This window comes from Meles meles, chromosome 3 (assembly GCF_922984935.1).
Source record: "Meles meles chromosome 3, mMelMel3.1 paternal haplotype, whole genome shotgun sequence".
Lineage (NCBI taxonomy): Eukaryota > Metazoa > Chordata > Mammalia > Carnivora > Mustelidae > Meles > Meles meles.
In genome coordinates this window covers 106,238,047-106,265,518 of record NC_060068.1, presented here as the reverse complement: position 1 = coordinate 106,265,518, position 27,472 = coordinate 106,238,047, and the positions used below count along the sequence as shown (strand labels likewise).

At 41.4% G+C, this 27,472-nt stretch overlaps 1 protein-coding gene across 2 annotated transcripts in view; it reads left to right on the top strand.

Moving 5' to 3' along the window:
- The first annotated feature begins 11,891 nt into the window (after positions 1–11,891).
- The window catches only part of UBE2D2 (ubiquitin conjugating enzyme E2 D2), a 65,016-nt gene continuing 49,435 nt past the window's right edge, over positions 11,892–27,472 (top strand). The window contains exon 1 of one of the 2 annotated variants that reach the window (XM_045999600.1): positions 11,892–12,023. Coding sequence is in view for 1 of the 2 variants with exons in the window: in XM_045999599.1 (XP_045855555.1) it covers positions 12,000–12,023 (24 nt within the window). In the remaining variant the exon portion in view is untranslated. The remainder of the gene's footprint in view (positions 12,024–27,472) is intronic. The other variant, XM_045999599.1, reaches the window with a different exon arrangement.

The window sequence follows — 27,472 nt, the reverse complement described above, 5'->3', positions numbered from 1 at the left end:
GGGTTAGAGATGTTGGGGTGGAGGGTGGTGGATGTCACCATGAAAAGGTCCCATGATGAGGATCACTGTTGTAATGGAATAGCTCTGCATCTTGATTGCAAGGACAGTAGTTCCAAGAATATGCACATGGGATAAAATGACACTAAATGATATGTACATTATAGCAGCATCGATCTCCTGGTTTTGATATTGTACTAGAAGGGTACATTGGAACTTTCTGTGAATCTATAAATATTTCAAAAATAAAGTTGAAAACAGTGAATGTAGAGACCCTTATGTGTAGTATGAGTCCAGTTACGCAAAAGCATTTTAAGTAGAATTTATTATTATCCTCATCTTGTATTTGAGAAAACTGAGGTCCAGATTAATGGTTGATTGTCAAAGTCAGCCTGTATTCTTAACCACTATGTCATACCGTATGTATATATAGCCATACAATAATTACATTAAAATTTTGGACAGGGGCGCCTGGGTGGCTCAGGGGGTTAAAGCCTCTGCCTTTGGCTCAGGTCATGATCCCAGAGTCCTGGGATGGAGCCCTCATTGGGCTCTCTGCTCAGCAGGGAGCCTGCTTCCTCCTCTTTCTCTCTGCCTGCCCCTCCGCCTACTTGTGATATCTCTCTCTGTCAAATAAATAAATAAAATCTTAAAAAAAAAAAGTTTGGACAGACACGCGACAAGTGAGGAGGCTGCTTGAGACTCTCCCTCTCCCTCTGCCCCTTCCCGCACCACCATACAATAAATAAATAAATTAAAAAAAAAAGTTTAGGCAGGCACAAACCATTTGTTATCCTGTATCGTTTGACTCGTTTACGATACACATGTTACTTTTATAATGAAACATATTAAAGAAATTTTCACTTTTGGAAAAAAAGGTAAACTCCGCGAGTCACCCCCTCTTTCAAGCCTTAATGATGGACGTGGGTGATCCACTAGTTACCACCATTATTCTGAAGGTTGAAGCTCGGCAAGGTGCGGCCCCTTTCCCTGCAGTATTTGGTGCTCCTCACTTTGGTTCTTCACCTTCCTGAAGGTGGCCCAACCATCCGTCTAAATCCGCGTGGCTCCTGGAAAGCACGCGAGACGGGCTGCAGGGGGAGGACGCTGTTCGACGGCCTGGGGTGCGGGTGCTCCGCTCCGCCCCTCTGGAGCTCGGGACCCCACCTCAAATCATGCCGGAGGCTGGAGGGAGGGGCCGCGCGGTAGAGGCTGCTTTGGCTGCTTTCTCCCGCTTGGCGGACGCTTCTCAAAATCAGCCTCGCGTACCAGGGTCCCCGTGTCTGGTGTCCAATGGCTTACTTTTTTTTTTTTTTAATACTTTATTTATTTGACAGAGAGAAATCACAACTAGGCAGAGAGGCAGGCAGAGAGAGAGGAGGAAGAAGGCTCCCCACGGAGCAGAGAGCCCGATGCGGGGCTCGATCTCCGGACCCTGGAATCATGACCTGAGCGGAAGGCAGAGGCTTTAACCCACTGAGCCACAGGCGCCCCCCAATGGCTTACTTTTACTGGAACAAGAATCTTTCCAAAGGCATGCTTCTAGGGCGTCGGTAACAAGAGACGTTTAAAATGTGATAATGTTCACGCGGAGCTTCTCCGCTGAATCCCGATTCTTTCCCCAAAGGAGTGCCGATGTTACAAGATCCCGAGACTATGGCATTAAAGTTTTCTCCCCAAAGGAGTGCCGATGTTACAAGATCGCGAGACTATAGCATTAAAGTTTTCTCTGCTTTTAAGTCCATCAAACAAGATGGACTTAAACCAACAAGTTCAGTGTCCTCAGTGTAAATTGGAGGGCCATCAGGAACACCGTTATCGAGACTGGGCACGACTGGCCTGAAGGTTTTGGTATGTTCTCATTTTTCATGTTCCTTACCCACCAAGTGGGAGGGAAAGCACCATCAATGGGGTGATTTAGGAAACCCCATGGAAGCCAAAGAATTTTTTTCTATTTCTTTTGTTGTTGTTTTTAATAAAAGCAAATCATGCTCAGTATTTTAAAATGTAAATAATGTAGGCGTCTGTAAAGCAAAAAATAAAAGAAATCTTCTCTCACCTTTCCCATGCAGTTCCCCAGGAGTAACTGAGTAATCACTGTTAAAAATTTGGTCTTCATCTGTCTCAATCTTTTTCCTAAAGTTTATTTATTTAAGTAATCTCTGCATCCAACATAGGGCTCAAACTCACAGCTTGTAGGTCAGCATTCACAGGTTCTCTCTCTCTCTCTTTTTTAAGATTTTATTTATTTACTTGACAGAGAGAGAGATCACAAGTAGGCAGAGAGGCAGGCGGTTGGGGGGAGGAAAGCAGATGGTGTGGGGAGGAAGCAGGCTCCCTGCTGAGCAAAGAACCCCATAGGGGCTGGATCCCAGTACCCAGAGATCATGACCTGAGCGGAAGGCAGAGGCTTACCCCACTGAGCCACCCAGGCACCCCCACAGGTTCTTTCCACTGAGCCAGCCAGGAGCCTTTGCCTAGATCTTTTTCTGTGCACATACTAACTCATATATACACAGACACAAACAACAGAATTTCATGAAGATTAAAAAAATTTTTTATTGAGTTATAACTTAAATTGTGCAAATCTCAAGTGTACAAACCCATGATTTTTATATAAATACATCACTGAGGCTTTATTTTTACCCACCCAAAGGGAATTATATCAACTACATTTCACTACAGTTTTGCTTTTTTTTTTTTAAACCCAACAGTATTGTGCTATTTTTTCCATAATGGGACATATGGATCTAACTCATACTTTTCAGGCTGGCATAGTAGTCTGTAGGATGAATCTGTGATCAATATTCTAACCTCTCCCAGTTGATGACTAGTTAGGTCATATCCAAGTTTTCGCTTTTTACATGTTATTAGATTTTAAAACTCTTTCCCACTTTTTATAAATAATACATGCTCAGCATAAACCATTGGACATTTCAGAAATGTGTGGCTTAGAAAGCAAAAGTCCTTCATAATTCCCTCTCAGATAACCACCAAATACAGATGTTATTCTCTGCATATACACATATATCATCTATATTGTGTCATCTCTACACACTGTTGAGAACACAAGTAAGGATGTACTACACATCTTGTTTGCTGCTAAAGCCATTGGGTTACAAATTCTGGGTCCTCTTCTGCTTCCCAGCAGTGAAGAGGCTGGGCCCTTTTAAGCTACAGACTGTGAGAACCAAGTCCTCAGAACTCCGGACTTTACTAGGCTCTGTGGTCTCTTCTGCCTCATTGTCCTTAGACCCTCCCATTCCCCCTCCAGGACAGCTCCCGTGTCCTTCTCTCCCAGGGTCCCATACTCTTCTGGAACTTGGTGTCCTTTTCTGTTCTTATCTGTACAAATCTCCCCCTCACGTGCACAACACATATACATGATAAATTTATAGGATCTGTGCACATCCTTTGTTGTGTAAGCCACTTTCACAGCTAGGTAAATCTTTTATTTATGAAGTAGGCTTAAAACCAACAGAGTCACCTTTTAAAATTGTTTAATTTTTCTCTCTGAATAATACCAAATAATAATGAATAAGAGAGGGGCGCCTGGGTGGCTTTGTGGGTTAAGCCTCTGCCTTCGGCTCAGGTCATGATCTCAGGATCTTGGGTATTGAGCCTCGCATGCATCGGGCTCCCTGCTCAGTGGGGACCCTGCTTCTCCCTCTGTCCCTCCCCCCTCCCAACTCGTGTGCGCAGTGTTCTCTCTCTCTCTCTCTCTCTCTCTCTGTCTCTCTCGGGCTCTCTCAAAGAGGCAAAAGCTTTTTTTAAAAAAGTCAACGAGTAAGAGAGTTGGTGGACAATTTGTATATGCGTAGCCTTCCATTCAATTGTTCCTTATCTTCCCACCTCCTCTCTAGGATACAGAGGGAGTTTGGGAGGACTGTCTTTAGAGTGAATGACCTGGCTGCTGGTTTTCCAGGCTGAAAGCCCCAAGATGGCCACCTATCAGAGTGTGGGCTGATCCTGTAGGAAGTGATCCACACTTTGCTTTACTGATGCAGTCTCATTCCAGCCATAGGGGCCACAGGAAAATGCCATGGCTGAGGGCTCTGGGAGCCCAAAACAGACCACCTCCCCCAGCTTCACAGGGACTGAGCTTGTAGATTTCTCTCAAGGGAAAATGATTGGCTGAGACCAGTCTTTTATGATACTGCTTTTCTCTGGAAAACTATCATATCATCATCATCATAAGTAATATTTGGTGAGCACTTCCTTCAGGCCAGGAACTTTATATGGACCTTTTGTTATTTAATCTCACAATCCCCTGAAGATGGTAATATTATCCCCATTTTATGGACAAGAAAAACCAAGTTTCAAGAGGTCACGTAACTTGCACAAACTGCATGCTATGAGTAAATAGCAGAGTAGGGCTTGAACCCACTGATGGCAAAGACCTGGTTCTAAATCACCCACGTCACAGCACCACACTACCTCTTAGCAAAGGAAGAAGCCCAAGTGTGCACAATTCAGACTATTTCACCTGGAAGAAGTCCACATTTGCATAATGATATTTTCTCCAAGGACGGAGTAGGGACAGTATTTCTCTTTCCTGATAGAGATTTTGAGCCCCTTTACACCTGCTTTAGACTGTAGCTCTGTGACATAAAGTCTTGGCATACCATGGAGTGTTTTTGTTTGTTGTTTGTTTAAGGGAGCAACTGTCTTACCCAACAACTTGTGAGTATAAAGGAGGTTTTCTTGGGCTGCTCATTATTCAGCAGTCATTCATGAATTCATTCAACAAGTGTCTTTGATATGCCAGGCACTGGTGATGAAAAGAGGAACAAAAGAGACAATATCTCTGCTCTCCAGAAACTGACAGTCTATTGAAGGAGACAGTTGTCCAACAATTACAATAAAGTTTGATCAATCTCTGATGGCAGAACTTTAATCTAAGAGTCCCTAACCTAGTCTTCAGGAACTGGTCAGGAAAGCTTCCTGAAAGATGACTTTTGGGCTAAAACTAGGCTGCCAACACACATAAGAAAGTGTCATTTTTTTAAGTTAGCAATTCCTATGAAGTAGGGCATGGATATGGGGACAGATCCCAATAACAAGATAAACGCTGTAGCAGAACACACCCCAAACCAGATACGATGAGGGAGTGACTGCTTGAAAAGGGTGTAAAATTGAGTACAATTCCTTTGGTAGATCACTGTTCTGATTTCTGACCTTCAAAAAAAGAGCTACTTGAAACACAGAAGGCCTAGCTTTCCAAGGAAATGGATTTGGCTCTAATAAATAACCTCTAATAGCCTCGAATGGTGGTACTATCTCAAATAATTTGGAATGTTTGAAAAGTACACCTGAAAATACCACAAAAAGGGATCGTATTGATGCAGCTATAAAATCAATTCCTGGTTACCTAATACTCCTTCCCCAGTCATTCCAATAAGATACAATGAACTCACCTATAGGGGTGATATCTAAAAGTAGGGAGTTCCCAAATTGATTGGACTGTACTCTACTCAGTACATAGCAATCAGCTTCTCTGGGAATGCTTTGCCAAGGGAAAGCTTTAAATGCTATCATGCTTGACCTATTGGGTTAACAGCTAAAAGGGGAGATCAAATGCAGTGTGCTCACAATTTTAGTAGGATAATGGAAGGTAAACTGAGAGTTCTAAGATCCATGTGGAGTGACTGGGAGGAAAAAAGGGAAAATCACCCCAAGGAGAACTCTATTCTTTTTTGAAAATATTTAATTAATTTATTTATTTGAGAGAGTGGGAAAGAGAGTACAAGCAGGGGGAGAGAGAGAAGAGAAGAAAGAAAGAGAGAAAAGGAGACAGAGAAGAAGCAGACTCCCCACTGAGCAGGAAGCCAGACATGGGGCTGTATCCCAAGACTCCAGGATCATGACCTAGGCCAAAGGCAGATGCTAACTGACTGAGCCACCCAGGCGCCCCTAGGAGAAATCTATTCTATAGGAAGACCTAGAAATTCTGCATACAAAATTCAAAATTATTTTATAATATACATAACATGCATATATACACACACAATTTACATATAATAAAATGCACAGGTCTTTAATGTTCTGTTCCAGAGGTCCTGATAATTGTGTATATATACCTGTGTAATCTTCACTCCAAAGAATATATAGAATATTTCCCTTATCCCAGAAAATTTCCTTGATCCCTTTGTTGACAAATCGCTTTCCCAATAATGGCAACCACTTTTTCTTACTTCAAACACCAAAAATTAGTTTTGTCTGTTTCTGGACTTCATATAAGTAAAATTGTACAGTTCATACTCTTTTGTGTCTTTCTTCTTTTGCTTAACATCATCGTTTTGAGATTCATTTATATTGTTGAGTGTGTTAGTAGTTCATCTTTTTTGTTGTAAAATTCTGTTGTGTGAATTTCATAATTTGTCATCTCATTCTCCTATTGATGGACATTTGGGCTGTCTCTGCTTTTGGGCTATATACGAATAAGGCTGTCAGGAACATTTGCATACGAGTATTTTTGTGGACATATGTTTTCATTTTTCTTGGGTAAATATCTAAGAGTAGAATTGCTGGGTCATATGATAGATGTACGTTTAATTTTATAAGAAATTACCAGACAGGGGCGCCTGGGTGGCTCAGTGGGTTAAAGCTTCTGCCTTCTGCTCAGGTCTTGATCTCAGCGTCCTGGGATCGAGCCCCGCATCAGGCTCTCTGCTCAGGAGGAAGCCTGCTTCCACCTCTCTCTGCCTGCCTCTTTGCCTACTTGTGATCTCTGTCTGCCAAATAAGTGAATAAAATCTTAAAAAAAAATTTACCAGATAGTTCTCAAAACTGGTTGTAGCATTTTATACTCTCACCAGCAATGTATGAGAGTTCCAACTGTTGAACGCCCCTACCACCACTTATTCTCATCAATATTCTTGGAATTAGCCATTTCAGTGAGTGTGACTGGCATCTTATTAAGATTTTAATTTGCATCTCCTTGATGACTGATGAAAATTTCAACATATTAGAAAATAACCCTTGGTCAAAGGGGAAATTAGAAGCTATTTTATGCAGAATGAAAACAAGAACAAAATATATCAAAACTGTGGGATGCAACAAAAGTAAAGTGCTTTTAAATATTTATTTATTTGAAAGAGAGAGAGAGAGAGTGAGAGCATGCATGTGAGAGAGAGATGCACAAGCGGGACAAGAGACAGAAGGAGAAGCAGGCTCTCTGCTGAGCAGGGAGCCCAATGTGGGACTCAATCCAGGGACACCAGGATCATGACCTGAGCCGAAGGTAGATGCCCAAACAACCAAGCCACCCAGTCACCCCAGTAGTGTGCTTTTAATGTTTTATTAGAAAGTGCTTATACTTAAAAAAGAGAAAAGTACAAAATCAGTGATTTACGCTTCTACTTTAAGAAGCTAGAAGAACAAATTATATTCAAAATAAGTAGAAGAAATAAAAATAAGAACAGGGGCACCTGGGTGGCTCAGTGGGTTAAGCCTCTGCCTTCAGCTCAGGTCATGATCTCAGGGTCCTGGCATCGAGTCCCACATCGGGCTCTCTGCTCAGCGGGGAGCCTGCTTCCTCCTCTCTCTCTGCCTGCCTCTCTGCCTGCCTCTCTGCTTACTTGTGATCTCTCTCTGTCAAATAAATAAATCTTTAAAAAAAAAATAAGAACAGAAATCAATTAAATAGAACGTAGACAAAGAACACAAGGTCAAAAGTTGGTTCCTTGAAAGGATTAATACAATTGATAACTTCTGGGCGCCTGGGTGGCTCAGTGGGTTGAGCCACTGCCTTTAGCTCAGGTCATGATCTCAGGGTCCTGGGATCGAGTCCCGCATTGGGCTCTCTGCTTAGCGGGGAGCCTGCTTCCCTCTCTCTCTGCCTGCCTTTCTATCTACTCGTGATTTCTCTCTGTCAAATAAATAAATAAAGTCTTTAAAAAAATTGATAACTTCCTAGCAAAATTTATCAAGAAAAAAAGGGAAAACACAAATAACCAAATCAGGCATACAAAAAGGAACATCTTTATAGATGCTGCAGATAATAAAAGAAACAATAAGATATTATGAGTAATTTTATTCTAATAAATTGGACAACTTAAATGAAATGGACAAATTCCTTGAAAAACACAATTATCACAATGGACTTAAGAAAAAAGAAAAATCTAAATAACCCCATAATTATTAAAGAAATTGAATTTATTATCAAATTCTTTCCGTGAAGAAAACTCCAGGGCCAGATGGCTTCATGGGTGAATACTACCAAATATTTATATAAGGAAGGAAAAAAATAACAATCCTGCACAAAGTCTTTCAAAATAAAGAAGAGGGAACATTTCCCAATTTATTCATGAGGCCAGAATAAGCTTGATATGAAAACTTGAAAAAGATAACTACAAAAAAAGAAAATTATAAAGTGATATTCCTCATGAACATGCCTGCAAAATCTTATTACTCTTTGATGCAGCAATTTCATTTCTAGAATTTTTTTCTAAAGAGGGATTCTTAGAATTGTACAAAGATTAACTACAGGACATCCACTATAGTAATATCTTTAATAGTAAAAATTGGAAACAATTCTGGAAACAGCAATGTTCCCCCAAATATGACCAGTTAAATGAATATGGTCCACTTACATGATCTTAGACGTTAAAACGTTAAAATATGGTGGAAATGTGTATTGACAGGAAACTTCACTATATATTGTTTATTTAAAAGTAGATTATCGGGGTGCCTGGGTGGCTTAGTTGTTAAGTGTCTTCCTTCCGCTCAGGTTATGATCCCTGATTGAGGGATCATAGGATTGAGCCCCACATCGGGCTCCCTGCTTAGCCGAAAGTCTGCTTCTCCTTCTCCCATTCGCCCTGTTCATGCTTTCTCTCTCTCTGTCTCTGTCTGTCTCTCTCAAATAAATAAATCTTTATAAATATTTAAAAAAATTTTTTTAAAAAGTAGATTATTAAGGGGCACCTGGGTGGCTTAGTGGGGTTAAGCATCTGAGTCTTGGTTTCAGCTCAGGTCATGATGTCAGCGTTGTGGGATCCAGCCCACATCACGCTCTGCACTCAGAAGGGAGTCTGCTCGAGATTCTCTCCCTCTCCTTCTGCCGCTCTGCTCCTCCCACACCTCCAGCTCACTCACTCCCCCTCTCTCTCTTTCTCTAAAATAAAATAAAATCTATAAATATGATTATCAAAGATTTCAGGTGCTCTCGCCATAAAAAAAAAGCAAGGCAACGGATATATTCATTATTTTGACTGTAATAATCATTTCACTATATATATTTTGTTTTAATATTTTTTAATTTTTTAAAGATATATTTGAGGGGCACCTGGGTGGCTCAGTAGGTTAAAGCCTCTGCCTTCAGCTCAAGTCATGGTCCCAGGGTCCTGTGATCGAGCCCCACATCGGGCTCTCTGCTCAGGGAGCCTGCTTCCTTCTTTCTCTCTCTGCCTGCCTCTCTGACTACTTGTGATCTCTGTCTGTCAAACAAAAAAATAAAATCTTTTTAAAAAAAAGATATATTTGAAAGAGAGTGTGTGCAGGCATGTGAGCAAGGAGAGGGGCAGAGGGAGAGGAGAGAGTCTCAAGCAGACTTCCCATTGAGCATGGAGTCCAACACAGGGCTTGATCTCATGACTCTGAGATCATGACCAGAGCTGAAATCAAGAGGTTGGAACCTAACTGACTGAGTCACTCAGGAGCCCCTAATATTTTATTTTAAAGTAATCTCTACACCCAACTTTGGGCTCGAAGTTACAACCCCCAAATCAAGAGTTCCATGCTCTACCAACTGAGCCAGCCAGGTGCCCCTATGTTTATGTATTTCAAACTATCATGTTGTTGAACTTAAATACATACAATTCTTTTTTTTTTTTAAACAAGAAACAGATTACCAAATAGTATTATGGCATGATTCTACTTTTTTTCAAATAAAAGTATATATTTATATGTAAGGAAAAAAGATTGGAAGGCATAAACCAAATGTCCAAAATGGTTAATCATTAAATGATGAGAGTATGGTTGGCTTTATTTCCTTCTTTTTGCTTATCTGTATTTCTTGCAACAAATACATAGTTTTTCTAACACAAAACCTTAACTGTTGAAGAAAAGATTTAAAAAATCTGACCACTGGGCATTTTTGTACCTATTCCATCAGAATTCTTAGGAAGAAAAGATTTGGGACTATGTAATGTTCCTCTTCACCTCCAAGCTCAAATACACCCACCTTGGATGAGTTTTTCCCTCCTTTGATTAGCTGTGCCCACGTTGGCCTACCCTATTGGTCCAAACTTTACTCAGTAGGTGAGGCATTATAAATTTTGCCACTGACCTACTATGTAACATTTGGCAGGATCTTTCCCTTAGGAGCTCCAGTTTCTAAAACTTCTCTAAATTCAGGTTAGAATCAATGAGCTTCAAGGTCTCTTCCAGATTGACTGAAGAACACAGTTTTAGAATCAGAAAACTTTAGGATGGGGACACCAGGGTGGCTGTCAGCTAAGCGTCTGCCTTCAGATCATGTCACGATCAAGCCCCCAATAGGGCTCCCTGCTGGGTGGGGAGCCTGCTTCTCCCTCTCACTCTGCCTGCTTGTGCGCACACTCTCTATCAAATAAATAAAATCTTTAAATAAAGGGGGGAAAAAAAGAAAACATTGGGATGGACTTGAGAATCTGGGTATCACCCACCAAGAAAATAATCTTTATTCTCCAGTGTGTCTCTAGCCAGAGAAGCACCTCCTAGCCTAGGCCTGGCCTTATATCTCTTATGGCTCAACACACACTAGTTGCTCAGTGAATTAGCTTTTGCCTCTACCTCCTAAAAAGCAACTACAGAATTTTTCTAGGCTTGCTCCTGATGGTGATAAACACACGGTTGGTTTTAACTCCTGCACGTTTTTGGAGGTAATTGGTGCAGTGCTCGTTTGTAAGAATTCACCAAGCAGAGCAAAGTCTGGGTACCTCTCCTACAAGTGACATGTGTGTGGCTAAGAGACATTCAAGTTGTCATCCTGCTCATGCCTTGCTTAGAAAGGTCATCTCAGGGATGCCTGAGGCGTGCTGAAGGCAACACATTCCCAGCAGGTACCCAGGCTGTTACCACTTGGCTTCTAGAAAGGGATCTGATAAGACCGTGGACTTCAGGAAGTCCCAGCTCTGCCTCTGTAGAGTTGTGTGACCTTGGACAAGTCCCTTCCTCCTACGGAAATGTTGCACTGGACCGAAGTACCTCCTTCCGGGTCAGTCTCTGCCATGGCGCTGACCACGTGATCTGGAAAACCATTCATTTTTAAACGTTTATGGGTCTTCAATGACATATACGTGGGGTACCAGACCCAAGTGACTCGAGAGTCCCAGCGCGCGAGCATCTACCGTGCGCTCCACGAATCTCGCGAGACCTCTCCCCTGCGCTTCGCGGCGTCATCCTCTCCGCGGCGGTGGCGGCGAAGGGGACGGCACGTAAGATACTCACAGGGGCGGCCCGTATCCCTCCGCCGCCGGCGCGGTCCAGCCCTCCCTCCCCTAGCCCGCCAATCCCCGCGCCTCCCGACCTGCCCCTCGGCCTGGGCCCACCCCGCGCTCCGGCGGCCCCACCCCGGCGGCGCCGCCCGCCCGTCCGCCCGCGCGTCCCTCGGTCCACCTGCAGCGGGCAGTCCCTCTGGCTGTCCCACTGAACGGCGCCGGCCGAGCCCGAGGCCTGGGCTCTTGCTCCCCGGCGGAGGGATCCGCGGCGGCTGAGGCGGCGGCGCTGAGATTAGGTGGAAGAGGTAGCTACGGCGGTGGCGGCGGTAGCGGCGGCGGCGGCTCGGACGGCAGCGCATAAAGGGGCCGCCGCCGGGTGATGCGGTGACCGCTGCGGCAGACTCAGGAGCCAAGTGGGCCCCGGCCCTCAGTCCGTCCTGCCGGACCTGCGCTCCCGAACTCCCCATCTTCTCCGGCCGACCCGCGATCACCGAGGCGGCCTCGCGCCCCCTCGCCCCTTCCCCGTCCCTCCCCTGTCCCAGTCCCCGCCCCGGGGGCCACCGCCACCCGCCTCCCACGATGGCTCTGAAGAGAATCCACAAGGTAAGCGGCCGGAGGTCGGCTGAGGGTTCCGGCCGCTGGGCGGGCCAGCTGAGCAGGCTGCGGCCTGCACTTCCCGCCGTCGCCTCCGCCTGGCTCGCGGCCTCTTCGGACCCGGCTGCCGACGGCGATGGTCCTGCCGGGCGCCCTTCACACCCCACTCCCAGTGATGGCGCCCGTGGAGGCCCTGGCGCGCAATCCGCGCTTAGGCGGGTGGTGCGCTAGCCCGCTCCGCGTTCCTCCCTGGTCTTCTTTCTAGGCCCCGCGTGGTATGGAGTCCCAGGGCCTCTGCCCGGCTTGGGACTGCTGCGCTAGAGGGCCATTGTCCGGCCATGCCGGGAGGGGGAGCTGGGGCTGGTGCGTTGAGCTGCCCCATTGACAGAGGTCGAAAGGGCTCCTCGCCCCAAGTATGCCCGTGTCCCCCAGCCCCCCTCCCGCCCACACCCGCCCACCTGCCCTGGTTCCCTCCACAGAGCTGCCGAGCTTGGAGCCCATGTCTCAGGCAGACGGAGGAAGCTTTTTTGTCCGATCCACAAGTATTTCTTGAGTTCACTTACCTCTTGGTGGCCGCACACTTCGGTCCACTCTGCTCGTCCAGAAACTTAAGAGTAGGAAGTTCGGAAGGAAAACAAAACAAAAAACCAAACGTGACTCTTTTGAGGGATGAGGGAAGTGGAAAGAAAAGCGTTTTGTTCTTTGAGGTTGCCAAATGTAGTGAGAAACTACACTTTTATGGGATTGGAAGCTGTTAAATTTTCAAGGGTAGAGGTAGAAACCTGAACGTTGAAGACCACTGAAGGATTTACACAAAGTTTCCTTTTACAGTATCTTCATGCAGTGGATTTTAACGCTTAAATGATGTGATATGTTCAGGGAGATCCTTTTAATTTAGAAGGAATTTTGCTCCGTTTTTCCATTCGAAAGGATATCTTTGCCCTTTAAGATGAAGGGTTGTTTAGTTATTTGTATGAAGATTTTCCTTATACTGCGTCTATATTATGGGGTTGGCTTAAAATTTAGCGTCCCCCCAATATTGTAATACTCCTGGTGCCACTCACTATAATGTCTTTTTCTTAAAAGTGGGGAAGTACTACTGGTGATTTTTGATTGGTGTTTTACTTGGAGAAGCTCTATTAAATCTCTAGCCACTTGCAAGAAGATCCTGGGATTATCCTTAGGGAAGAATGGGATGGAGATGCAAGGGGAAGAGAACAAATACCTTGCCCTAAACTCAGAGAAAATGCAGACTGTCGACAACTAAAACACCTCAGTTTGCAGTCGGTCTTCATTTCATTCATGATCAGAGACCTTTAATGTGGAATTAATCCCAACAGTTACTGTAAATTAGGTTAGATCCTTACCAGCTTGTTTGGACTTCTTCGATTTCTAACAAATGAGGGGCAGACTTCAGACAGAGTAAATCTTCTATTAAAATAAAGCAGGTTATGTGTTAAAAGGACCTTGAAACTTCACAGAAGATTTCTTAAGGAACTATTTAAGGGGCAGGAGCACACTGAGGAATCATCATCCAAATAAAAATATATATGTATTTTTAAGGCTTTTAGTAGTTAACTGGGTTCTTATATGGTTTAGTTGGGAAGTTACCAGTTTGAGAGTTTGAGATTATAGCTGTAGAAGACTGCTCTTTGTTTTGTTGTTGTTGTTGTTTTTATAAACTTCCCCTCTCCTCATGTTCTTATTTTAAAACCTGAAGAAGAGTATGTGTGGTAACTTACAGATCAAGAAATATATCTTTAAAAAAAAGAGAAATATACCCTTTAATCTCTACATTAATTGATAAGTGTTAATTTTTTTCAGAGAAAACGGTAACTCAAAACATGTATTTTAATCTTCTAATATACTTTCCCCAGTAATATGATTTCTTTTGAGTTACTACATATTCTCTAGATCTTCTCTAAAATATCTTCTTATAAAAATTTTAATAGGGAAAACCAAATTTAGGTAATGATACTTTGAACTTTTAAAACTCAGTATTCGCCTTTCCTCCCATGATTTATAACCTAGAGCCCTCTGCAAAGTATGGCTCAACTTCTGAAACTGCCAGGGATTAGAAAAATAAAAAATTTTTTTGGTATACTAGTCAATAAAATTGTGAAAACAGAATAGATATTTTTTCCCCAAATTATCTGTGTAATACCAGTTCTGAGTTGAATGCAGCCTTACCTAGGTATGGATAAGACTAGTCCTTCCCATCTTGTTGGCCCTAGTAATGTATTTGCAATGGAATTCCAAAAAAACTTAGTTGGCTTATATAATTGATCTTGGTCTTGAACCTTCCCAATTACCATTCTCTGAAAAAATAGTTCTACTTAAATACTCTGTTAACTTTAGATATCTTGAACTACTGCATCTGGGTTGTAATAAAATTTGCTGAGAACAAATAAATTTGACATGTGGCATCTTTAGGAATGGAATATCTTGTTTCTTTGACAGGGAAATAGTGTTCTGTGAATTTGATCGTCCTTTAAATGCATTGTCTTTTTGGCAGAAGCTTTTGATGGACTTTATTTTGATACACACTTTAAAGTCTGACCTATGCTTTAACAGAGTGTACCAGAGAAGGTCATTATGAATATCCAGTGTAGTTCTGTGCAGGGATTGGGACCCTCTGAGCTTGTTTGTATCTATACCAAATGGTCCTAGCCTGCTGTGTTTTGAGGTTTTCTGCTGACTTTATAGGTCTTCAGCTTTGATTTTGATGCTTTGAGTGTCTGCCTCTTGCAGCACCACCCCCAGCCCTTTTCCAGTTGGCTGCATCTCATCTGCTGTGGGCTGGGAAACCAGATCATGGAGCTTATTAAAATTATGTCTAAAATAAGACCCAGTAGGCTCTGAGTGACGAGGGCTTCATGTATTCTGTGAACTGTGTGGTCTCTTTGACTGATCAGAGACCTTTTTTACTTCCTGTTTTTCTTCTTTTGTTATACAGATACAAGAGGCTTTGGGGTGCTCTTAGAGGGCCATAATACTGAAACACAGTTAATTTATTTATTCTGTGGAAGGATCAAAGACTGAATGTCTTGATTCTTTAAGGAGTTGAAGACAGACCAAAGTTAAGATACTAAAAGCTATTTTCTTAAATGTAATAGTGCCTTGTATATTTTAGTGGTATCCTGTTATTTATAATTAACATTTGGCATATATGGCTTTAATGCCAGGATGGTCACTTGGTTTATTCTGTTTCTGTGATAAAGATTTTTTTTTTTTTAAGATTTATTTATTTAACAGATAGAGATTACAAGTAGGCAGAGAGGCAAGCAGAGAGAGAGAGAGGAGGAAGCAGGCTCCCAGCCAAGCAGAGAGCCCGATGCGGGGCTCGATCCCAGGACCCTGGGATCATGACCTGAGCCGAAGGCAGAGGCTTTAACCCGCTGAGCCACCCAGGCACCCCTAAAGATTTTTTTTTTAAGATTTTATTTATTTATTTGACAGACAGAGAGTACAAGTAGGCAGAGAAGCAGGCAGAGAGAGAGGGGGAAGCAGGCTCCCTGCCAAGCAGAGAGCCTGATGCGGGACTTGATCCCAGGACCTTGGCTGGGATCATGACCTGAGCCGAAGGCAGAGGCTTAACCCACTGAGCCACACCTGTGGCGCTTTTGATGGACTTTATTTTGATACACACTTTAAAGTCTGACCTATGCTTTAACAGAGTGTACCAGAGAAGGTCATTATGAATATCCACCTGTGGAGTAACCTGTGACGCACCTGTGATAAAGATTTTTATAGCTAGTTTTGGGGGGGGGGCAAGAAACACCTCAGTAGAATAAAGATTTCAAATTCTAATAGCTCCAAAGGCCAAGCAAGCAGGTAACCAAAGTGAGCAAAGAGAATTGGGGGGAACTAGAAATTACATATGCTATCAGAAGAGGGCAGCTGCTACCCTGCTCTCTCCAAATGTTGCTATTACCAGGATCTGTGGGCCCAGTGTTGCCAGATCTTCCTTTTCCCCTTTTAAAAGAAAAGCCACAAGTCCAGATTTTTGGCAAGCAATTCAAATTAAAAACGATACCACATTTCTGGTAGGTTGGTAGTTACCAGTTTGATTTGTGAATTAAAATTAAAAGATTGAGGTTCAGTAAGCAATCAGGGAGTATATGGATTAAAAAAATGGGGAGTATAAGGATTAAATCAGTTAAATCATACTTGCTATCTTTTTAAAATTTTTTTTTAAAGATTTTATTTATTTATTTGACAGAGAGAGATCATAAGTAGACAGAGAGGCAGGCAGAGAGAGTGAGAGGGAAGCGGGCTCCCTGCCAAGCAGAGAGCCCGATGTGGGACTCGATCCCAGGACCCTGAGATCATGACCTGAACCGAAGGCAGCGGCTTAAACCACTGAGCCACCCAGGCGCCCAGTTGCTATCTTTTTTTAAAGTTTCAGAAGTTTATTGCTTTATATAGTTGGGCAAGATTAAGTAGTTTTTTGTGAACTGTTAATTAACTTCCTTGCCTGAGGTTTTACCTGGTTATGTATAAGGTCATAGGTAAAGCCAATTTAATAGAAGCATTGATCCCAGGGTAGAATTTTGTATCTTCCTCTTTGTTATGCTCTGTTTCATGTTGTGAATCATCTTTCTGTATACTACATACTTGCAAAATGTTTTAAGATTGGGATATTACAAAAGGATGATTCTTAACTTTGTAACACTGTAATAGTACTAAATATAAAAAATAATTGCTTTAGGGGTGCATGGTGGTTCAGCTGATTAAGCATCTGTCAGCTCAGGTCATGATCCCTCGGTCCTGGGTTCGAGCTCAGCAGGTACTCTCCTTGTCCCTCTTCCTCTGTTCTTCCCCTGCTCATGCTCTCTTTCTCTCTCTCAAATAAATAAATAAATAAATAATCTTAAGTATTTTTAAAATACTTTTTAAAATTTAAAATATTTTTAAATACTGTACTGTGTGATACCATATGTTACATTAGTGTTATCATATGTAAGGGTAAAGTGAATTCCTATAAAAACGGCAAAACAAATTATCAAATTGTTCTTTGGAGTATTGTGAACTTTAATAGATGGTTGACTGAAAATGGCTGTTGGAATTAGGTTAGGTCTATCTTAGAAAGCAGATATACCTTCTTACTCCAAAAGATAAGGTTCTTAGAATCTCTGGGAACGTTTTTTTTTTTTTTTTTTTTTTTTTAATTTTTCATTAAGAAATGATTCTTTGCTTTGCATAAATAAGTTCATTGGATTGAGAAACTTTCTTTGGCTCTTCGAGGTTGCTATTTAAATGTTAATTTAAACGGCCATCGTTGAAGGATAACTGTTAATCTAGGTTTGCCTTAAACTCTCTCAGTGTGTATTACTGTACTGCTGACTGACAAAGAGGAAGTTTTGATAAAGTCCAATTCTGGATATTTTAGTCCAGAGAGAGAGAGGGCTGCTAAAATATCCTAGGCAGTTCCCAGGATAGGAATACCTGACTCATGCCTGATGCTGCCAGGAACCTCTGCAGCCTCATCACAGAAATGCAGGAGCATACTTGTTTTTTCTGTAGAACTAAAATTTTAGTGGTTAGATTCCCAGGCTAACCTTCAAAATCATATTTAACTATGACATAGGAAAATAAAGTACCATTTGTTCTTTTGTCTCAGAGTCAAGTGAGATTTCAGTTAATAGAATCCTAAAATGTTAGAACTGCAACACATCTCAGAGCTACTGTCTGAAAAAGCCATGCACCTTTCTAGAGCTGGATCAAGAACTTGGGTTTCTTGACTTATGCCTGGTGACTTTTCTGGCCAACCATGTACCTTTATGTAGCTGTTAGGTACGTAAATCCAAAGGACACAGTCTTTTTCTTTCGTTCAAATAGTTGGGTACTCAAACTGTGCCTTGGTACCAGAAGATCTTTTCTTCAACATCTCTTTTTATTGTTGAAGAGGTGTGTATGAACTCACTTAAAACTATATAAAGTTTGAATGTTGAGTCCTCCATATATCTTTCATCAGAGTTAAATGGGTTTTTTAATCTCTGCAAGATTAAGAATCACTGTTTTACATCTTTAAACACTCTCTTTTAATGTGAGTTGGTGACCCAGTTACCTATTCCACAGAGAAAGTAGAAATCTTTGTGAATTCTTTTAGATTTCCTTTGAGGCCTTTAAGAACAAAAACAAAAACTAAACTCTGTAGCTGCTATCTTTATATTACTCACTCAGTTTCAGAATTACTGAATTTTCTGAACAACCCCCTATGAGAATTCTTTTCTCCCAGGTTATATAGGAAAACACTTGGAGAAATAAGCAAACTTGCCTATGATTATATGGTATGGTAAGAAAAGCCAGGATTCAGATTCATGCAGTCTTGACTCTAACCATTACTCCAAATTTACCTTAGTCATCACTCTTCTTCCTTGTCTCTGCAGAAGTTATACTTTTCCCTTTGTCAAGCTAACTTATGCTTCCCTGTTCTTCCTGCCAGGTCCTTGCTCTTAAGTAATTGTCTCTGCTCTCCTAGTTCCAGTCTCTTCTAAGCCCCTTCAGCATTCAAGCTTATTTAAGATTATCCCATCCTAAAAAGACAAACAATAGCAAAAAAACTTTTTAACTTCTCTAGTCCACTATAGCGGATTCCTTCCTCTTCTCTATTCCTCCCATCTCTGGCATTTCAGTGCCAAAATTCATTTTTTTTAAAAAAGATTTTATTTATTTATTTGTCAGAGAGAGAGAGTGTGAGTGCACAAGTAGGCAGAGCGGCAGGCAGAGGCAGAGAAAGAAGCAGGCTCCCTGATGAGCAAGGAGCCTGATGTGGGCCTCGATCCCAGGACCCTGGGATCATGACCTGAGCCAAAGAAGGCAGCAGCTTAACCGACTGAGCCACCCAGGCGTCCCTCAGTGCCAAAATTCTTAAAAGAATAGTCTTCTCAGGGTTCTGGGACTGCTTAAAAGAATAGTCTAATCACGGTTCTGGGACCAGTCACCTACTGGTGACTGGTGATTACTTAATTGCCAGATTCAATGGACAGCTCAGTTTTTATTTGATTTTCATAACAGTCACATTGTTATCTCTCATTTCCCTTAGGTTCTGAAGATAAACTGCTTTCTCCTTCATATGCAGTGTTTCTCAACGTTATTAGAATGCTTTTCAAACTAATACTATTGAGGGATACAAATAAGAGTTCGTGAAACAGTGCACACTTGGATTAAGATTGATAGCACAAATGGTCCTGGGTAAATGAGTTAATATTTGTAATCAAAATATGATCTCAGAAGCACAAAATTAGGTAAATTTTAAAAATACCGAGATGAAACATCGTTGTCATTTTATTGTGAAGGCGCAAACTAAAAATGGTATTTTTCTTTCTTTCTTTTTTTTAAAGATTTTTTATTTATTTGAGAGAAAGCACAAGAACAGGGTGAAGGGTAGAGGGAAAAGCAGACTCTCCACTGAACAGAGATCCCAGTGCCAGACTTTATCCCAGGACTCTGGGATCACAACTCAAGCCAAAGGCAGATACTCAACTGACCAAGCTACCCAGGTGCCCCAACGTGGTATTTTTCTGAAATGATTAAAGAGATCTTCATGAAGAGCTGCATTAAATGTGTTACTGTATGTTGTTTTCATTACAGTATGATAAAAATTTGTTTCAAACAGGTACACTGTAGCAAAAGAATACAAACTACAATTTGGCAGTATTCATGCAGTTAAGCTATTATCAACATTATTAATTGTCCCTTGGGTAGATGTAGACAGGTCACATAATTTAAAAAAATATGCTCATGTTTATTTCAAAATAATTTGATTTGGGAGGCTTAAGATTCAAAGGACTTTATATTTTTTTCTTTTATTTATTTATTTTTTTAAAAGATTTTATTTATTTGACAGACAGAGCTCACAAGTAGGCAGAGAGGCAGGCAGAGAGAGAGAAGGAAGCAGGCTCCCCAAGGAGCAGAGCCGGATGCAGGGCTCAAACCCAGGACCCTGGGATCATGACCTGAGCCGAAGGCAGAGGCTTAACCCACTGAGCCACCCAGGCACTCCTTTTTATTTTTTTTTTAATAAAGAACTTTTTTTTTGAAGATCTTATTCATTTATTTGACAGAGAGAGCCAGAGAACACAGGTGGGGGGATGGAGTTGGGGGGCGAATGGCAGAGGGAAAGGGAGAAGCAGGCTCCCTGCCAAGCAGTCCCAACTCAGCTAGATCCCTGGCCCCAAGGATCATGACCTGAGCTGAAGGCAGACACTTAAGCAACTGAGCCACCCAGGCGCCTTCAAAGGACTTTTTCATTTTAAACTTCCATATTTTAGGTACACCATCTGCCTTTGGCTCAGATCATGAACCAAGGGTCCTGGAATTGAGTCCTGCATCAGGCTCCTTGCTGGATAGGGAGCCTACTTCTCCCTCTGCTTGTTGCTCCCCCTGCTTGTTTTCTCTCTCTCTGACAAATACGTAAAATTAAAAAAAAAAAACAAAAAAACCCAACTAAACAATTTACATTTCTTTTAGGGGCACCTTGGTAGTGCAGTCAGTTAAGGATCTGACTCTTGGCCCAGGTCATGATTTCATGATGGTGGGATCGAGCCCTGCATCAGATCAGGCTATGTGCTCAGAGAATCTGCTTAAGTGTCTCTTTCCCTTCACCTCTGTCTTCTGCCCCCCTCACCCCCCGCTTTGTATTCACTCTCTCTGGAATAAATAAAATCTTTAAAAAAGAGCTTTCAGGGCACCTGCGTGGCTCAGTGGGTTAAAGCCTCTGCCTTTGGCTCAGGTCATGGTCCCAGGGTCCTGGGATCGAGCCCCACATCGGGCTCTCTCCTCAGCAGGGAACCTGCTTCCTTTCCTCTGTTTCTGCCTGTCTCTCTGCCTACTTGTGATCTCTGTCTGTCAAATAAACAAATAAAATCTTTAAAAAAATAGAATAAAAATAAAAAAGGCCTTTCATATTCTAGTTACAACTCTATGAGGAATGGGTTAGTATAGTAGGAGTACTTAATATATAGTAAGCTTTGCTTAAATCTCAAATATATATTGAATTAGGACAAGAAACTAGATAGATCAGTGAAGTCAAATAGATGATAATACCCATGATTAAATGCTGTTTGTGCATCACAACACAGATGGACACTGTTTGCTTTGTGTTCTAGTTTCTTGAGGCAAATTATTGCCTTAAATCTGTAGAAATATGTCGTATTTCTTAAAAGCGTGTATTAAAAGTGGGTAAAATTTAGGACCAAAAATATTGACACCTTTATTCCTGTAATACATACTAGTGTTTCATGACAAACACTGCTGTAATTCAAATAGTTCTAATTGATCCTTTTCAGAATCATTTTCCTTTAGTCTTTGTGTTTTTCCTTACACAGAGAATGTCTTCTCACCCCACCCCCTCCTCCTGAATTCTTTATTCATCCTTGGAGACCTAACAGAAGTGGCTTTTCTGTGTGGCATGCCCCAGGCATGCAGGCAGTAGGGTTCCACTATAGAACTATTTCTTAGAATGTAGACATGATTGATTATTCTCCTCTGGACTGAGCTCTCCTGGCAAAGTCCTTGTCTTACTCGTTATATTCCAGTATCTGATGCATAGTAGGCATTCAGTTTTTGTCAACAACATTCAGTGAATGCTGACAGCAAGTGATATGGTGAAAAAAAATAGGATTTTGGAGTAACATGCCTATTGAGTCATGTGCTAGCCCATGGTCTTAGGGAAGTCACTTCCCTGATTTTCTTTAGCCTCAGCTTCCTTGTCTCTAGAATAAGGATAGTGTCACTTATCCTGCAAACCTGTGGGGGATGAGTAGAAAGAAAATATGGACTATAAAAAAGGTAGTTTTTAGTATTATTACTGTGACTTAACTGGCACAGTTGCAAAGTTGCAAATATAATACCTAGAATATTTCTTTCAACCATTTCCAAGTAAGTTGTTAACATGATGTCTCATTAACCCTAAATACTTGTGTATAAGAAATGAATATTTCTTCGAAATAAGGATATTCTGCCACAGGATCACAATACAGCCTTCAAAATTAGGAAATTTCCATTGAGGTATTACTGCTGTATAATCCTCAGACCCCATTCAAGTTTTTCCAGTTGTTTTATAGGAAAGGATCCAGTTACTTGTTCCATTTTGTTATCTATCTGTGGTCTCTTTTAATTCCTTAGTCTTTTCTGGGCTTCATGACCTTGACACGTTTCAAACATTAAAGTCCAGTTGTTTTGCAGTGTCCTCAATTTGGTTTTGTTTCTTTATGATCAGATTTAGGTCATGGGTCTTGGGCAGGAATGTCACAGAAGCAATGTTGTGTCATGTTCTTCCCATCCTATCAAGCATGTGGTGTGTGATTTTGGTTGCATTCTTTTCATTGCATCCTGTCAAGTGGTATGCAGTTTCAGTTTGACCCATTACTGAGAATTTTCACTAGCATCACTTGATTAAAGTAATGTCTACCAGGGTTTCCTACTATAGAATTAATTCTTTTTCTCCTTGTAATGAGTAATTAATTTGGGGGGAGATACTTTGAGAATATGTACTTATCCTATTTGTATTATTTATATATTGCTACAAAAGAAAGTACCCCAAAACTTAGCTACTTAAAATAAACATTTATTATCAAACAGTTTCTGAAGATAAGAAATCTGAGAATGGCTTATAGCTGATGATTGTGGCCCAGGGTCATTTTTGAGATTGCAGCCAAGATGTTGCCTGAGACTGCACTCTGAAGGCTAGAGGATCCCCTCTAAGCTCTCTCCCGTGGTTCTTGGCAGGTCTTAGTTCCTTGTGGGTTCTTGGACTAAGGGATTCATTTCCTCCCCACTAGGTCTCTCCATAGAGCTGCCTGAGTATGCTTAAGACTTGGCTTCCCTTAGAGAAAGTGTGAGAGCGAGCAACCACAGTATCTTTTATAACCTAATCTCAGAAGTAATACACTATCACTTGCCATATTCTGTTAGTTTCACAGACCACTCCTGTTACAAGGTGGGAGAAGTGACTAAAGGGTGTGGATATGAGGAGTCAAGGATCATGGGGAGCTATTTTGGAGTCTGGGTACCACACCATTATGTAAAAGTTTTAACTTACTTAGTTTTAAATGTATATTTGTATGGACTCATGATATCCTACTTTATTCAGGTGGATTATAATAATTTATTATCATTTAAAAAAAAAAAGATTTTATTTATTTATTTATTTGTCACAGAGAGATACCATAAGTAGGCAGAGAGGCAGGCAGAGAGAGGAGGAAGCAGGCTCCCTGCTTAGCAGAGAGCCCAATGTAGGGCTCCATCCCAGGACCCTGAGATCATGACCTGAACTGAAGGTAGAGGCTGAACCCACTAAGCCACCAGGTGCCCCTGTTATTATTTATTTTAATGCTCAAGTTTTTTTTTGTTTTTTGTTTTCTTTTTTGCTCATCCTTTGAGTACTTTGTTTTGGTACCACAAGATAGCTCTGATTTTTTCTTTTACCCTGCTCTAGCCTTGTAATCATCTATTTTTCCAAGGATTCCCAGTTCTGTTTACTGGAAAATGATAATTAGAAATCAAGATCTAGATGCTAGGTCTGCTCATTGCTCTTGGAATCTCACTGTTTTCAGCGTTTCTCAGTGTAATCAGTGGATGTATTTAGGGAATATGTGTATGTACATACAGGTGATACACATACATACAGTACATTTTCATGTAGATTTACTTTTATCTCTCTATATAAAAAAACCCGTCAGTTCACATTGGTACTTTTAATTCCTGTCTAATATCATAGGGTTCACCCTGTATTTCTTCCTTTCAGTATTCCTATTTTTTCTTTTTTTACGATCTTTTTATTTATTTGGGGTGGGGAGGGACAGAGGGAGAGAGAGGATGTCAAGTGGAATCCCCACTGAGTGTGGAGCCTGATGTGGGCTCGATCCCACAACCCTAAGATCATGACCTGAGCTGAAATCAAGAATCAGATGCTAAACTGACTGAGTCACCCAGGCACCCCTCTTTTGGTGTTCCTAATTCTTTTCTGACAGTGAGAAACCTGGCTTCTGTTATTCTTTATATATCTGCTCATTTTATCAATTTCCCAGTATATAATCAACCTCCCACCGCTGTAGTGCACCTGCATAGATACAATTCTGGTTCTCCCTTACCTGGGGATGCCCTTAATTGTCCTGACTTGTGCTGGGTCATGCCCATCCCCTTGTAGATGTTCTCAAGAATTTAAAAATAAAATAAAATAATAAGGCTTCTTAGTTGGTAAAATATTTAGGTAAAACTATTTAAAGTAATAGTGCCAGTCGTGTAGAATATACTTAAAATAGATACAGGAAGTTCAGCCCAGTAATTGTAACCATATAGCACTTTTTCCAGTTAGGGAATATGGTCCTTCCTTCCTTCCTTCTGCTTCCTTCCTTCCTGCTTCAGTTTTATACCTTTATTTGATAATAAGCCATTAGTTCTCATTACTGTTTGTAGATTTTTGAAAGTGGTGACAGGTACCTAGGTAACCAGTTTTTAGAGCTTGTTTGGTCAATCTTCATCCTCTATGTTTTCTGGACAACTGCACACAGATACAGTGTGGAACATTCCTTATTCCTCTGGCCCAGGTAGCTTTTTTTTTTTTTTTTAAGATTTTATTTATTAGAGAGATAGAGCACACAAGTAGGCAGAGAGGCAGGCAGAGGGAGAGGGAGAAGCAGGCTCTCCGTGGAGCGGGGAGCCCAATGAGGGGTTCGATCCCAGGACCCTGGGATCAAGACCTGAGCCGAAGGCAGCCGCTTAACCGACTAAGCCACCCAGACGCCCCCAGGTAGCTTTGTTGAGTCTGGTGTCCATGTGCACATCTGGAGTTCCCATCTCCTTCACGGCAAGTTTCTGGATCTCTCTGCATGCCCAAGGGGCTTGCTTTTTGAAACCCACTCCATTGATGCACTTGTGAATGTTGATCGTATATTCTCAGGTCACTACCTTGTTGGTGGCAGAATGGCCCTTCTCACCACCCTTCTTTATGGGAGCCATTCTATCAAGCCCTGGTTGGAAAGGGAGAGCACAGGAAGGTATTGTGGGGAATATGGCCTTTTCTCCAGCTATTTTTGGAGTAAACCAAGACCAAATTTTAATTTACTGTTATTCTAATTTTGGTAACTCTGATATGATCAATACCTATGTACTTACTATCCAATTTAACGTTCAGAAGAACTACCTAATTAAAACTAGAATCTAGTGTTAAAGCAATAGCTTCTCTCTCTCTCTCTTTTTTTTTTTTTTTTTAATATTTTTTGTATTAGGCACCTGGGTGGCTCAGCCAGTTAAGTGTTTGCCTTTAGCGTAGGTCATGATCTCAGGGTCCTGGGATAGAGCCTCACACATCGGGCTCCCTGCTCATCAGGGAGTCTGCTTCTCCCTCTCCCTCTACCCCTCCGCCTGCTTATGCTCTCTCTCTCTCAAATTTATTAAATATATATATATATATTTTTTTTTTAATTAAGTAAACTCTGCCCATGATGGGGCTCACACTCACCCTGAGATAAGAGTTGCACACTGCATGGACTGAGACAGCCAAGTACTCTGATAGCTTCTCTTTTTAATTTATGAGCTTAGCATCTTTGCATATTTAGAAATACTATTTATGTTTTGATAAGCATGGTTGTTGTAGGTGATGGGGACTTGCTTGTGGAACCACCCCTACTTAAGGCAATAATATATTATCACTGAGTTCAGTAGTAGGCCAGATTATTGTCTTTTTTTTCTTTCTTTCTCTTTTTTTAAATTTTATTTATTTATTTGAGAAAGAGACAATGTGCACAAAGGAAGCGTGAGAGGGAGAAGCCGACTCCCCGCTGAGCAGAGAGCCCAATTTGGGGCTCAGTCCCAGGACCCTGAGATCAAGACATGAGCCAAAGACAGTTGCTTAACTGACCGAGCCACCCTGGTGCCCCAGATTATTTGTATCTTTAAGCAATCTTTTGTTGACTAGAAATAGTAAAACCCACTTTAAAATTACTGAGCTTACCAGCAATATATCATACATATTTGGGAGCTCTTTTTAAAAGTGTGAATTCCCATGATATTTAGTATATCTTTTTCAGGAGTGATTTGAAACCATTTTCCAAATATTTAAAATACTGATTAAGTTGGATTAAAACAAAAACTAGAATTCATTCTCAGGCGCGTGGGTGGCTCAGTGGGTTAAGACTCTGCCTTCAGCTCAGGTCATGATCTCAAGGTCTTGGGATCTAGCCCCATATTGGGCTCTCTGCTCAGCAGGGACCCTGCTCCCCCCCCAACCCCCCCCCCCCCCGCCTGCCTCTTTGCCTACTTGTGATCTCCGTCTGTCAAATAAATAAATAAAATCTTTAAAAAACGAAACAAAACAAAAAACTTGAATTCATTCTCAAAACAGAAATAGTTATACCGTTTGTTTTTTTTTTTAAGATTTTATTTAAAAAAAAAAATAAAAATAATGAGCAGAGAGCCCGATGCAGGGCTCGATCCCAGGACCCTGAGATATGACCTGAGCCGAAGGCAGAGGCTTTAACCCACTGAGCCACCCAGGCGCCCCAGTTATACCCTTTATTTTCACTATAGGACAAATCTTGAATAAATAAAATCTGTTTAACTTAGAGTGGCAGTCCCAAAACATGCTTATGCAGTAATTTATTTTTCAGTATACCTGTCTTATTTTAGTTCCTCTTTTGTTGAATCTACAACTTGATGTGGAAAATAAATTGAATGAGGTCACATGCAACATTAATATAGGGTTAAGAAAAATTGTTCAGACTTTGAGGAACAACCTAAAACTAACAGTGTTTATTGGCATTGGGAAAGGAGCTGTTATGTTAGTTTCTTAACCTGGACTGTGGACATGACCTGACCTGTAATCTTAGAGTCTGGGGTAAGGCCACTACTGTGGCACTTTTTTTTACTTATATAGTCAGTATTTTCATTGTCTTTGAGCTTTTAGTATTGCTGTTAAGTCCAAAACTGTTCTGATTCCTGATCCTGTGTATGTGGCAAGTTTCCTTTCTGGAAACTTAACAAGTTTTCTTTGTCCCACATATGGGAAATTTCATGATAAGTGGTGACGTAGGTCAATTTTCATTTGTTTTGCTCAAAATTCAGTTGGTATTTTTGAGATTTTATGAGATTTATTTCTGTATTTGGGTGAGAGCTGTGGCAGAGGGAGAAGGAGAGATTATCTTAAGCAGACTCCACACTGAGTGGGGAGCCCTATGTGGGACTGCATCTCATGACCCTGAGATTATGACCTGAGCTGAAACCAAGAGTCGGATGCTTAACCCACTGTGCCACCTAGGTGCCCCTCTTCCTTTTTTCAAACTGTTACTGGATATTGGACTTCTGGACTGCTCTCCCCCTGCTCTCCCCATACCCTTTCTACTTACATGGATTTTCCTATTCTAGACATTTTATATAAATGGAATCATACAGTATGTGACCTTTTGTGTCTGACTGTATCCAAGTTACAGTTTATAGAAACTATGTTCAAGTTA